At 45.2% G+C, this 13,844-nt stretch overlaps 1 protein-coding gene across 7 annotated transcripts in view; it reads right to left on the reverse strand.

The window, feature by feature from the left end:
- The window catches only part of COMMD7 (COMM domain containing 7), a 49,895-nt gene extending 37,107 nt beyond the window's left edge, over positions 1-12,788 (reverse strand). For 5 of the 7 annotated variants that reach the window (XM_032419328.1, XM_032419327.1, XM_032419326.1 and 2 more), the window contains exons 1-3: positions 12,627-12,788; positions 5,213-5,266; positions 5,016-5,118 (exon numbers count right to left, since the gene is read on the reverse strand). In XM_032419328.1, the coding sequence (XP_032275219.1) occupies positions 5,016-5,118; positions 5,213-5,266; positions 12,627-12,710 (241 nt within the window). In that variant the 5' untranslated portion in view covers positions 12,711-12,788. The remainder of the gene's footprint in view (positions 1-5,015; positions 5,119-5,212; positions 5,267-12,626) is intronic. The other 2 variants (XM_032419325.1, XM_032419323.1) reach the window with 1 other exon arrangement.
- Positions 12,789-13,844: the final 1,056 nt, after the last annotated feature.

Here is a 13,844-nt window from a genome sequence, read left to right on the forward strand (position 1 = left end):
ACTGTTCAATGCTGATTACTCTGTTTTTGCCCAGCCACAAAGAACTCCTGTGGGAAAGGAGAAGGGGAATTATCAACTTTTCTTAAAAAACAATCAGTTACCCACAAGGGCCAGATATCTTGCTAAGTATTAAAATAAAACCAGGCTTAAACAGTAGCCCTACAGCCAAGTTATCTGTAATCCAGGAGTTACCTGTGTCGAAAAGACAAGCAGTGCACTGCACTCACTGAAGTATTTCACATTTAGTATCTTTCTCTATTCTTATAATGATGTATGAACTCCTATTATAAGCTCTGTTTTCTGAGGACACTGATTCTCAGAGAGGTTCAGTAACTTGGCTCAAGATATCAAAGCTGTTAAGTAGCCATGGTGACAAGTAAAAACACAAGGGCCGGGGCGCCTGGGTGGCTCAGTCGTTAAGTGTCTGCCTTCGGCTCAGGTCATGATCCTGGGGTCCTGGGATCGAGCCCCGCATCGGGCTCCCTGCTCAGCGGGAAGCCTGTTTCTCCCTCTCCCACTCCCCCTGCTTGTGTTCCTTCTCTCGCTGTGTCTCTCTCTGTCAAATAAATAAATAAAATCTTTAAAAAAAAAAACAAAAACACAAGGGCCATCCAGCAACCAAATGCCATGTGGGGACCCTCCCTGGATCCTGATGAGAGGAACCAACTACAAACAAACAAAATGCACGAGACAATGGGGACATCTGAACACTGACTGCATATTTTAATTTCAGATACGATAATGGCATTGTGGTTTGATAAGGGGGAAAAGGGCCTTTATCTTTTAGAGATAATGACTAGGTATTCAGAAATGAAATGATATGACCTCTGAGGTATGCTTTAAAATAATCCAGTTTGGACAGCAGTGAGAAGTGGGAGGGGTGTAGAGGAAACAATCTGGCTATGGGCTGATAACTACTGAAGTCAGGTGTTTTTAGGAATTACATACTAAGTAGTAAAAGAAAAACATTAAAAAACAAAAACAAAAGCCACTGGGCTTTATGCCAACCATGGGAGATACTGGCCCCAGCTTTTCCTCTGTAAGATCCTAAGCAAGTCACTTCCCTTCTCTAAGGGTCTGTCTCTTTATCTGTAAGACAAAGATTAGACTAGATCAGCACTTACAAAAAGCTTTTACCTGACCCGCTCCCTGCAAGAAGAAAGAGTAGGAGGGGAAGAAGATGGGTTTCATGGTTAACTGTTTCTCAGATACTGGATAAGCAGGTTTCTTTATTGCGGGCCTTTTCAGAGCCTGAGATATGTTAATATGTATGTCTCTCCAAGATTCCAAGGCTGGGGGAGTGGGAGGGGACAGTATTTCCTGCTTCTGGCTGACCACACAAGCCTCTTCTGGAAGAAAACACCAATTTGGGGACAACTGATCTGGAGGGTGGCGGCTCCCCCAGCTCTGACAAGCTGTACTTCTCATATATGAGGAGGCCTTACTGCAAGGCAGGCCCAGGATGAGGGACGAGGAAGAGGGTGAGGACCTGGAGGCCCTTACATTTCAGATGAGATTAGGAAAAAGCCTTGAATGCCATGCTGAGGATTACGGACCTCACCATGCGAAGTCAACAGTTGTGAGGAGCAACATGATCCCCAGCTGTGCTTGCAGGAGTGTCCTCCAGGCGAGGTTGGAACCAGGCATGGAAGAGTAGAGGTGGAGATGTTACTGCTCACAATGAGGCAGGAAGGACTAAGAACTTGTTCTGGGCTGAGGAAGAGAACAAGTGACTTATAAGCTACACCCTCAGACGCTTAGTCCTCATAATCGGGAGAAGGCATAGGACTGAAATTAACTGAACTATCAATACATAAAGCTAAAGTTTAGCCAACACTGTATTAAGTACTTTGCATATATTAACTCATTCATTCCTAATGCACAACCATACTGCTCTTATTACTGTTTTTCAGATAAGAAACTGAGGCTGATTTGACCAAGGCTGAATAGCTATATAGGTGATGTGACTAACACTCAAATCCACGTGAGCCTGTCAAGCCCACCTCTTGAATGGTATGCTATGAGCTCCTCAGGGTTCTCTGCACCTATAGAAAATGATCTGCTATAAACAATGACAATCAATCTTGCCTAAAAAATATACACCCAACATCCCCTGGGAGGGTCACAGGATCTCCCAAGTTCAGTTCAACTCATGCAGCATGTACTAAGCATCTGCTTTATGTCATCACTTTACTTGTAACCTTGGCTCAGGAAAGAAGTACAAGATCCTCCCCGGACTTCAAAGAACAAGCTCTCTGTCAAAGCCACAAAATAGACACATGTAAAACAGCCCGAGCAATAGAAAACTGTAAAAGATTATGGTCCAAAATGATAACTATAGATAAAAACCATCTCTCGGGAGCTGAGAGGAAGGGAGGGCACTGCGGATTGAAGTGGTTTAGGAAGGCTTTCTGAGGCAGCACAGGGGCGGGAGTTCCCGGGTTGGGGAGGACTGCAGGCAGTCTGACAGGACTGAGGGGGTGGGGAGCAGAGCTAACGAAGACTGGAAAGAAGGGAGGCAGGGACACCAGAAGACCGAAGTCTCCTGAAAAATCAGTGTCCACAACAGCTGTCAGGTAGACAGGTCTCTACCCAGAGACAAACCCATCCCCACAGGTATAGGCCAGAATGAGAAAGACAACTCTGGCACTGCACCCCGGGCCCCTACCCTACAGAAATGCTCACACGGGAGAGTGTACAATGTCCTGAGGCCATTCGCTGTGGCACTGTTTCTAAGAGTGAAAGGTTACAAAGATGTGCAGCAACAGGAAACCCCCGACCAGCTGAAGAGACACCCAGCACATGGTACATTACAGCCCTCAGAAGAATGAAGTTGACATGGAGAAATCTCCATGACATACCACACAGGAAAAAATACAAGCTGCAAGAGCACTTTTTTTTTTTTTAAAGACTTTATTTATTTGACAAAGAGAGACACAGCGAGAGAGGCAACACAAGCAGGGGGAGTGGGAAAGGGAGAAGCAGGCTTCCTGCTGAGCAGGGAGCCCGATGCAGGGCTCAATGCGGGGCTCGATCCCAGGACCCTGGGATCATGACCTGAGCCGAAGGCAGACAGACGCTTAACGACTGAGCCACCCAGGAGCCCCATGCAAGAGCACTTTTATGGTTTACTACCAGTCATGAAAAACAAAACTACATGAATGTCTATGTGCGTGTCTGCCAGTGGACGTGAAAATATAAAAGGATATACACCAAATGCGATGGTGTCTGGAGACAAGTAGCAGGAGAACAGATAGGGATTTTTCACTTCTGACTCTGGACTGTTGTAGGTTTGCAATGAAAATTTATTCCCGTGTTACAAAAGACTGCACATTGTCATCTAGCCTTTGGTTCACATGCCTTTAACCCACCACAAGGGCAACAAATCCAAGAATCATACAGAGGATGAGAAAATTTCACAGCTGGAAACCTCAGGATGTTCTGATTCAAGCCCCCAGAACCTCAGGAGCAAAGGACAGGCAAAGGAAAGGACCTGCACTAAGATATGGGAAGGCGCCCAACAGGAACAAACAAATGAGGCTCCCAACTTTCAGTGCACCACTGGGCTGAGAGCTTGGGAAGATCAGTCTACTGCCAATTTGTAAAATGTGCAAACCAGGGATGCTGTTTTACCTCCTCTCAGCCTGGTCAACATTGATTCATTCTTTGAGACTGGCCTCAAACGTCGCCTCTCTCTTTACATAAAATTAACCTGTGATTAAATTGCCAAATCTAGCATCTCTTTAGACAATATACAGTCAAAAATAAACAATTAAGACAGCCTGTAGTCCTTCCACCCAGATATAGCCACAGTTAACATTCTTTTTTTTTTTTTCTTTACAAAAATAGGACTGTGGTATAATAAACTATCATTTTTATTAAACAGTATATTGTGAATGATTTTCCATATCATTACATTTTCTTCATCAGCATCTTTTTAAATTATTACAGAATTTGAAAAATAAGAGCAACCTCTTACTGAGGTACTACATTATGCATATCATTTACATTATCTCAATCTTCAAAACAAGCCCCCTTCACATACCAAGAAAAAGCTCAGACTGGCGGAACAATGTTAGGAGAGGGGTTGTTGCTAAGGCTTGGGAGAGACTGGGCACCTGGACAAAGTGACACTACTCAGCAACTGACAGACCCACATCTACCTAACTCAAGACCATGAATTTTTGACCACCACAATATTCCCCTGTAAAAACAGACCACAGCGCATTATACTAATCTCTAACTGCTGGGCAATTTGTTTTTAATTTTTCTATATCATCAAAACAGTGGTATGATGGATATCCCTACAGCTAAACCTTTGTGATCACCTCCCTCCTGGCTAGAAATTTTTCCTGATTGCTTAGGCATATTACTTCTGAAACCATCTGCAGTGAAAGAACTTTTTTATTTTCAATCCATCATGGACTAATATTTTTGTAAAGTACAGTGAAAATTTAAAAAAAAATTACAAAATATGAACCCCAAATAGTTATAATGGTAAATTTTACATTATGTATATTTTACCGCATTAAATAAAAAAAAATACAAGCCCCTGGGGTGCCTGGCTGGCTCAGTTGGTAGAATGTGCAACTCCTGATTTTGGGGTTGAGTTTGAGCCCCATACTGGGTGTAGAGATTACTTAAAAATAAAATCTAAAAAAAAAAAAAAAACAACCCCCATTTAAAAAAAAAAAAACAGTGGTTTCAAAAATTTTTACCAAATTGCTATAAAAGCTTCTAAATGCTTATTCTCAATTTCTGCACTTACTGTGCAGAGGACCAGATAGCAGTTTGGGGATAGAAGCTGGGATGCAGATTGCACTTTGAGCTGTACTCTATTACATTTTCCTGCAGTTGTCTGTGTACCTGGCTTCCCTCCCTAGACTTCGAGTCCTGCCCACGTCTGGTTCTCTACCGAATGCGCTGGCTCAGTGCCCAGAGCAGCTTGCCGACTCTGTGGACTGAAAGAATTCAAGTAACATCTCCAGCCTCAGCTGCTAAGAGAGGCTACTCACCATTTGGAACCAGAAGGAGGCTTTTCACGATGCTTCTGAGAGGGCCAAGACTGATCTGATTGGTGGTGGCAAACTCAGAGAGCTGAGCCAGAAACCTTTCCACCTGCAGAAAGGGAACAAACCAGGCCTTCACTTGCTTAGCATCTCAGGGCTGTAGACCCACACTCAGGAACTCTCCTTATCACAAGGTACTTTACCTCTTTTGGCTCAGTTAGGAAGTGGAAGAGCACTTCTGTCAAGGCCGAGAACTGCTGTGAAGAGAATAACACAGAACATCAGTAACATTCTACTCCTGGGTCAGTGTTCCCCCGTCCCATCCAACTATAGACTCTTAAGAGAGAACACACAGATGTTGATACCTGTTTGATCATCTTTAAGTTCAAATATTCACAACACCCACTACCCAGTGTCAATATATCAGTACTACTATATTGTCTGAAAAACTCGTATATTTTATTGGAACACTTGGGAGATACATATTGCGATTGTGAGTGTATGCACACACATGCATATACATATCTCAAGGGTCCAAGTACACACACACACACACACACACACACACACACACACACACACACACGACCTGAGAGGGAGATCACTGGAAGATTAATAGTAGTTGCTTTTTCTTGTTTATATTTCCACATATTTATTATTCAAACATAAGCCAATCCAAATAATATGATTTCTTCTTCTTCCACACCCCACAAATGTTAACATACTATACAATTTTTTTTTTCTCTACCTTGTCTTTCAAAGCAGTTATTTCTGTGTAGTGGGATTTTGGGTGATTTTTATTTTCTTCTGTCTATCCATATTTTCTGGGTTTCTTCCCCACAATAAACATTATGTATATAACAAAACAGTAGAGTTTACACTTTATTTTAATCTACTGTCCTAGAACAGTCTCTTATTCTTTTTTTTTTTTTGAAGATTTTATTTATTTATTTGACAGAGAGACAGCGAGAGAGGGAATACAAGCAGGGGAGTGGGAGAGGGAGAAGCAGGTTCCCCACCCAGCAAGGAGCCCGACCTGGGGTCAGGAATCCAGCAGAAGGCAGACGCTTAATAACTGAGCCACCCAGGTGCTCCTCTTATTCTTTATTTTTTTAAGATTTTATTTTATTATTTTTAAAAGTTTGTTTTCATTTTTTTTTTAGTAATAAAATTAAATGGCTCTCCCTGCCCGCCCCCCATTTCAGTCCCACTGCCCACAGGTGGTTACTGCTAACACCTTTGTGGCCTTCCCAGAATTGCATTTGAATTTAATTTCTTTTAAATACAAAGGAGATGGGGCGCCTGGGTGGCTCAGATGGTTAAGCGTCTGCCTTCGGCTCAGGTCATGATCCCAGGGTCCTGGGATTGAGCCCCACATCAGGCTCCTGGCTCAGCGAGAAGCCTGCTTCTCCCTCTCCCTCTGCCTCTCTCCCTGCTCATGCTTTCTCTCTCTCTCTCTCTCTCTCTGTATCTCTGTGTCTCAAATGAATAAATAAAAAAAAAATCTTAAAAAAATAAATAAATAAATACAAAGGAGATGATGGGGCACCTGGGTGGTTCAGTTCTTAAGCATCTGCCTTCTGCTCAGGTCCTGATCCCGGGGTCCTGGGATCGAGCCCTGCATCTGGGCTCCCTGCTCTGCGGGAAGCCTGCTTCTCCCTCTCCCACTCCCCCTGCTTGTGTTCCCTCTCTAGCTGTGTCTCTCTGTCAAATGAATAAATAAAATCTTAAAAAAAAAACACACAAAGGAGATGATAGTGAACCTACACCCTGCACCTTGCTTTTTTTCATCCAATTATATCTTAGAGATTCATCTTGTCAGTAGATATAATTCTACCGGTCTTTTTTTTTTTTTTAAAGATTTTATTTATTTGTCAGAGAGAGAGAGCACAAGCAGGGGGAGAGGCAGGCAGAGGGAGAAGCAGGCTCCCTGCTGAGCAGGGAGCTTGACTCCGGGCTCAGTCCCAGGACCCCGGGATCATGACCCGACCCCAAAGCAGGCGCTTAACTGACTGAACCACTCAGGCATCCCTCTACCGTTTTTTAAAAAGATTTTATTTTTTTTAAGTAATCTCTACACCCAACTTGGGGTTTGAACTGACAACCCGAGATCAAGAGTAGCACACTCCTCCAACCAAGCCAGCCAGGCCCCCTCTACCCAATTCTTTTAACAACTGCACAGCATTCAACTGTATATACTTAAGGGGTGTGTGCCTGCTTTGTTGTTATTCTAAGTAATACTGCAATGAATATCCTCCCATATATTTCTTTGTGACATATGTGTCTATAAAATACATTTTTAAAATGTGGGGCGCCTGGGTGGCTCAGTTGGTTAAGCGACTGCCTTCGGCTCAGGTCATGATCCTGGAGTCCCGGGATCGAGTCCCGCATCGGGCTCCCTGCTGAGCAGGGAGTCTGCTTCTCCCTCTGACCCTCCTCCCTCTCATGCTCTCTCTATCTCATTCTCTCTCTCGCAAATAAATAAAATCTTAAAAAAAAAAAAAAAATGTATCTTAGGTCAAATGATATATGCATTTTAAATTCTGAGAAAATGTTGCCTAACTGTCTTGCAAAGAAGTTGCATGGATTTATACTCCCACCTGCACAGAGGTTTCTACTTTCTAAAAACTTCATGGATATTCCCTGGAAACATTTTAACCAAGCCTGATCCAGGGGTTGTCTTTCTGCAGTAATAATGATAGTGGTATTAGCCTTGCATAACTACTGATTCTATACAGTAAAAACAAGAAAAGTCAGTGACTAGTTTCAGACTGTGTCCTCAGACTATGAGTTTTCCGTATTTCCCCCTGCAATCTGTGGACTGTCAGATCTTTGGCTAACTGTATTTCCTATGTCACCCTGGGCCTTTTAAGAAATGGAGCAGCTGAGAAGACTGCCAGTGGCTTTTCCATTTCCAGGCCTGAGCCTAGCATTCAGGCTCAACCTCCCTGTGAGGCCTCAACCTAATCTGGTCTGCAGGACACACTGAGCCCCATCCCTATCTCCTCTTTTCCAAAGCCTCCTTTATCCTTCAATGTCCTGCTGCCAAGACACCATGACCCTCCCAACAAGAAAGTGACCTACCCAGATTCTTAACTTCTGAGGCTCCCTCCTGGAACCTTGCCTGAGGGCACTTAGAATTTTAAATCTTGATAAGAAACACAGACTTGTCTTAGCAGAGAAGGTTCCTTGTATGCCTTCGGATGGTCACAGAGTCGTAGTTATTGCAAGTGCACAGTTAAGTATTTGTTGAATAAATCTTCCCTAAACACCTTCCCCATTCTTTGCCTTTATATCTGCATAGCTGTCTCCTTCTGGAATGTTCATCTGCTCATCACCATCCATGAAATCAAATCTTGACTATTCTCACCAGTAAATGTATGGAAAAACGGTCAAGATCATTCCAGATGAGAAATGCAAATCAGTAAAATAAGGAAGTACCACTTTTTAACTTATCAGATCTTCAAAAATAAAAGTTTGATAACACCAGTGCTGGTCAAAGTACCAGGAAACAGATATGCTTGCACTGTTGATGAGAGGATAAAACTGGGACAACCTTTCCAGACGGCAATTTGATAGTTGTATCTAATTTTTAAATGCTTGTATCTCTTGACCTAGTAATTCCACTGCAGGAAGTATATCCTTCAGATATGTTCCAAAAAGTAAACCCAGACACATTTACACAAAGCAATCCATTGACAGCATTGTTCATAAAAACAAAAAACTGAAAGCAACTTAAGTGTCTATTAATATACAGCAGGTTAAATAAATTATGGTAGAGCCATTTCAAGGAATATCATGCAATCCCTTTTGTGTAAAAAAAGATTTTAACGGATACCCGTATATATACAGGCAGATGCAGACTTTTTTTCTACAAAGACACTATTAAAATGACAGTTTCTGCAGACAAGAGAAATAGATATTTTAATTTTATACCTTTGGGGGCGCCTGGGTGGCTCAGTTGGTTAAACATCTGCCTTTGGCTCAGGTCATGATCCCAGGGTCCTGGGACCCAGCCCCACTTCATGCTCCTTGCTCAGTGGGGAACCTGCTTGTCCCTCTTCCTCCACCCCCAGGCTTGTGCTCTATCTCAAATAAATAAATAAAATCTTTTTTTTTTTTAAAGATTTTTATTTATTTGACAGAGAGAGACACAGCGAGAGAGGGAACACACAGGCAGGGAGAGTCGGAGGGGGAGAAGTAGGCCCCCCGTGGAGCAGGGAGCCGATGCGGGGCCCGATCCCAGGACCCCGGGATCATGACCCGAGCCGAAGGCAGACGCCCAACGACTGAGCCACCCAGGCGCCCCTAAATAAATAAAATCTTAAAAAAAAATTTAGACCTTTGAATACTATTTGAATTTTCTAACTGTATGTGTTGCTTTCATTTACAGCTAGGTGAGAAGATTGTAGACCATTTGTTTTCTTCTATTTTTCTGAATTTCCTCTCTCATAAACTTTCTAAAAATTATTTTTTTAATCTATTCTCAAAGATGCACGTTACCTAGGACTGGCCACAGGCATCAGAGAACACATCTAGGTGCACTTAGTACTGTGCTGGATCTCTGTTTTCTGACCTGCCCTAGCAGATCACAACTTCCCCGGCATAAGAGGCTGTGTCCATCGTGCCTTTGCAAACCCCACTGGGTTTAGTGGCTATTTGGTGTACAGTAGGCATTCAGAAAAATACCCACTGAGTGAGCAATAAATGTTGATTTTAGTATATGTGCTGCCGAAGCAAGCACTGAGCAATAAATGTTGATGCCCACACTGATACACTGATTCTTTTTCTCATTGATGCCTAGGCCTCAGACTTCAAAATAAATTCAGCTAACAGAGTGGGTACTTGGAAAAATCTGATCATTCAACAAAAGGCAGGGAAAGGATTCTGGTAAATTGCTCATCAGGAAAAAGCTTTCTGTGTTAAAAAACAAAGGTAAAGGGGCACCTGACTGGCTCAGTCTAAAGAGGATGCAACTCCCGACATAAGGATTGTGAGTCTGAGCCCCCACATACTGGGTGTAGAGACTACTAAAAACAAACAAACAAACAAACAAAAAACAAACAGGTAAAGATCCAGAGTAGGTTTTTTGTTTGTTTTGTTTTTAAATAGGCTCCACGCGCAACGTGGAGCCCAATACAGGCCTAACTCGTGATCCTGAGATGAAGACCTGAGCTGAGATCGAGAGTCAGACGCCCAACCTACTGAGCCACCCAGGTGCCCCCAGAGTATGTTTTAAAGTTAGAATATGAAGGCAAGCTCTGATTTTAAAGAATGTGGTTTATGTTTTTTCCATAAATACCAAGTTGGAGGTAACCTTAGGGATCCTACCATCCTGTAGCCTCCAAAAAGTTTTTTAGCAGCAGAATGTTTTTTATTCTCCAAATGGAAATCTTCCAGAAAATCCTGCCATATAAACAAGTGAAAACTAAGCTACCTAGTTGGGGAGATCACCTACAAAGCTCTGTTCTGTTTCATTCCCCAGAATCTAAAGTCAAGCATCTGGTCCTGAATTCCTGGCTCCACCACTTCCTGGCTGCCTGACCTTAAACAGGTCAATTTCTTTCCCGGAACCATTTTTCTTATCTATGAAATGGGAATAATAACAGCACCTACCTTTTTAGGGGTGTTACACATAAAGCACTGGAAAACAATGCCTGCCACATGGTACATGCTCAATAAATGACAGCTATTTTTGTTTAACTGCTCTGTGATTCAGTTTCCTTAATCTGAAAATGGGGATAATAATAGTACCTACCTCCTAGGGTGGTTCTAAGGACTTAAAGGCTTAATAATATACATAAGAGCACTTAGAATTGCTGTATGATAAACAGTGGCCACTAGCCACATGTGGCTATTAAACACTTGAAAAAGGCTAGTCTAATTGAGATGTACTATAAATGTAAAGTGCACAGCAGAACCTGAAAAATTAGTATCAAAGAGTAAAATATCTCATTGATATTTTCATATGGATTACACGTTGAAATGATAGTATAGGGGATTAAAGAAAACATATTTTGTTTCATTTTTATTTACCTTTTTTATTAGAGAGAAAAGATTTTTATTTATTAGAGAGAGCACAAGTGATGTGGAGGAGGGGGGGAGAGGCAAAGGGAGAAGCAGACTCCCTCTTGAGCAAGGAGCCTGACAAAAGAGGGCTCAATCCCAGGACCTTGAGATCATGACCTGAGTCAAAGGTAGACGCTCAACCAACTGAGCCAACCAGGCACCCCTTTATTTATTTACTTTTTATTTATTTAAAGATTTTATTTTTATTTATTTATTTATTTATTTGACAGAGAGACAGACAAGAGGGGGAACACAAGCAGGGGGAGAGGAAAAGGGAGAAGCAGACTCTCCTGCCAGGGAGCCCAACGCAGGACTCAATCCCAGGACCCCAAGATCATGACCTGAGCCAAAGGCAGATGCATAACTGAATGAGCCACCCAGGCGCCCTATTTATTTACTTTTTAATGATGTTATTTTCAAGTAATCTCTACACAAAATGTGGGGCTTGAACTCACAACCCTGAAATCAAGAGTTGCAGCTAAGCGCCTCTCTTTTTAATTTTTATATGTGAGTACTAGAAAATGTAAAGTTAGACTTGTGGCTTGCAATTTATTTATTTGTTGGACAAAGGGGTTTCAGAGTATGTCTGGCATTATAATTCGTGTTACTTTATGAGAAAACAGTAAGTTGTGGGGGATGCTGAGATGAAGGAGAGGGACCCCACCTCCTGAGAAGTTACAACCCAGTGGGGGAAATAGCCGCACCTTTACAATGGTGATGAGAGGTGTCATTTTAACCTATTTATTTAGGCTGCCTTGGTGCTTTGAAAAGGGCAGCCCAACCAGCACAGGGGCAGGAAGTTGGCTGGCTGGCATTTGCAGGCTGAACAAGCAAAAAACAGCTTTGCCAGCTCCTCTACTACCAAGGGGGGTGTGTGTGGGGGCGGGGGGGGGTCCGCCACAGTGAAGAGTATATGGTTTTTTTCTTTGAGGACTACCAGATATTCCCCTTAATTGGGGGTTAGGGGTGTGGCCCTGATCTCAGGCCCCTACAGTCCCCACCCTGGCCTGGCCATTACCCAAACCCGTATGTGACCGCGGATTACCTGCCCCCCACTCCAGGCTCCCCCTTCCCCCGGCCCCCGCTGGATGCCAAGACCCCCCGCAGTTTCCCCCACTAGCCTCCCTACTGAACATCTCAGTCCCTCCCTGGAGCACCAAATTCCACAGCTCGCCAAACTCCCACTATTACCTCAGTTCCCCAAACTCCCTTCAGCCTTATGGAGACTTCCCCCAGGTCCTCTAAGACCCCCACAAATTCTCCTCGTTCCCAGGACTCCCGCCCACCTGTGTCCCCACACTCCCCTCCCCGGGACCCCTCAGCTTGCGCCGGAGGCCTCTTGAGATCCCTCGGCCCCCCAAACTCGCCTCAGATCCCCGATTCCCCTTAGCCCGTCCCTGAATCTCCCTAGCGCCACACTGCACACCAGAAGCCCCTCTGCCTAGTCCCTCCCACTCTCCTCACCCCCAGGCGGCCCTCGGCCCACACCCCTCCCCTCCCTCAGCCCTCGGGACCCACGCTGGCCCGCGCCCCGGCCGCCCGGCCCACCTGCGCGCCCAGCTGGTTCAGCTGCTGCATGTCGCCGCCCACGGCCTCGGGCACGGGGTCCTGCGTGCAGTGCAGCCGGCCCATGGCGTCCGCCCGGCTCCGCAAGGCCCGCCGCCTCCCAGCTTCCTCCCTCGCCGCCGCCCGCCTCGCCGCGCTTCCGCAGCCGCACTTTCGCCACAGCCGCCGCCGCCGCCGCGCTCCTCCCCCAGCCGGCCCCGGGGCGGGGCGGGGCGGCCTCGCGGAGCTGCGGACACGCGCGGGCCCCGGGGGCGGGGCGGCCTCGCGGACACGCGCGGACCCCGGGGCGGGGCGGGGCGCACGAGCAGCGCGGCAGAGGCGCGCGCCGCTGCGACCCCTGGAGAGCCCCAAGGAGCCAAGCTGCCAAACGTGGGATTTCTTAGCGGATCTCCCTCTGGGTGACCCCACAACACAGAGCTTGGCCTCCCTGCGCCCCAGTTTCACTCTCTGTAAAATGAACCCAGGGATGGCTGCTTAACTGAGGTAATTCTCCCAAAACGTTTAGAAGATTAGCCTGACACATAGAAAGTCTTCAATCAGTGGCTAGCTGCTATTAACATAGGTATGATGCATTCAGCAGATTTCTTGTCGCACGCGTACTGTGCCAGGCCAGGGGGATAGAGAAGTGAACAACGCAGGCCCAGTGTCCCTCCTTAGGAGAGCTTATATCAGAGCAGAGCAGTAAGGACTCAAATTTGGGCTTGCATCAGCATCTTCTGGAGGGCTTGGTGTAAGGCAGATGGCTGGGCCCCACCCCCAGAGTATCTGATCCAGAAGGGTCTAGGGTACAGCCTGAGAATTTGCATTTCCAACAAGCTCTTAGGGACCACACTTTGAGAACCTCTGGAGTGGAGTAAACTGACCCCCAGAAGTGCAAGGACTGTGATAGTGGGAGGGAGGGTGGTGCTCAGGTCCATGAAGGGAGTTTATTAGGAGGGTGATGATCACTTTAACCTGAAACACTTTAACCCCTATGCTGTGTTTTCCCAAATACCTCTCACAGCCCGGGGTAACTATTACCCTGATCCCCACTGAACAGATGAGAAAACTGAGAAGTGCTCCCTGGAATCTAGGACGTGACCCCCAAGCCCAAGAGCTTCTTCACCTACCCCCCCCCCCCCACCCTCAGCCTTGAGGGTAGGGAGGGGATGCATAGAAACATGGGGTGGGGGACTATGGAAAGGATTGGCTGGCTTTCCC

This window comes from Phoca vitulina, unplaced genomic scaffold (assembly GCF_004348235.1).
Source record: "Phoca vitulina isolate PV1807 unplaced genomic scaffold, GSC_HSeal_1.0 scaffold22, whole genome shotgun sequence".
NCBI lineage: Eukaryota > Metazoa > Chordata > Mammalia > Carnivora > Phocidae > Phoca > Phoca vitulina.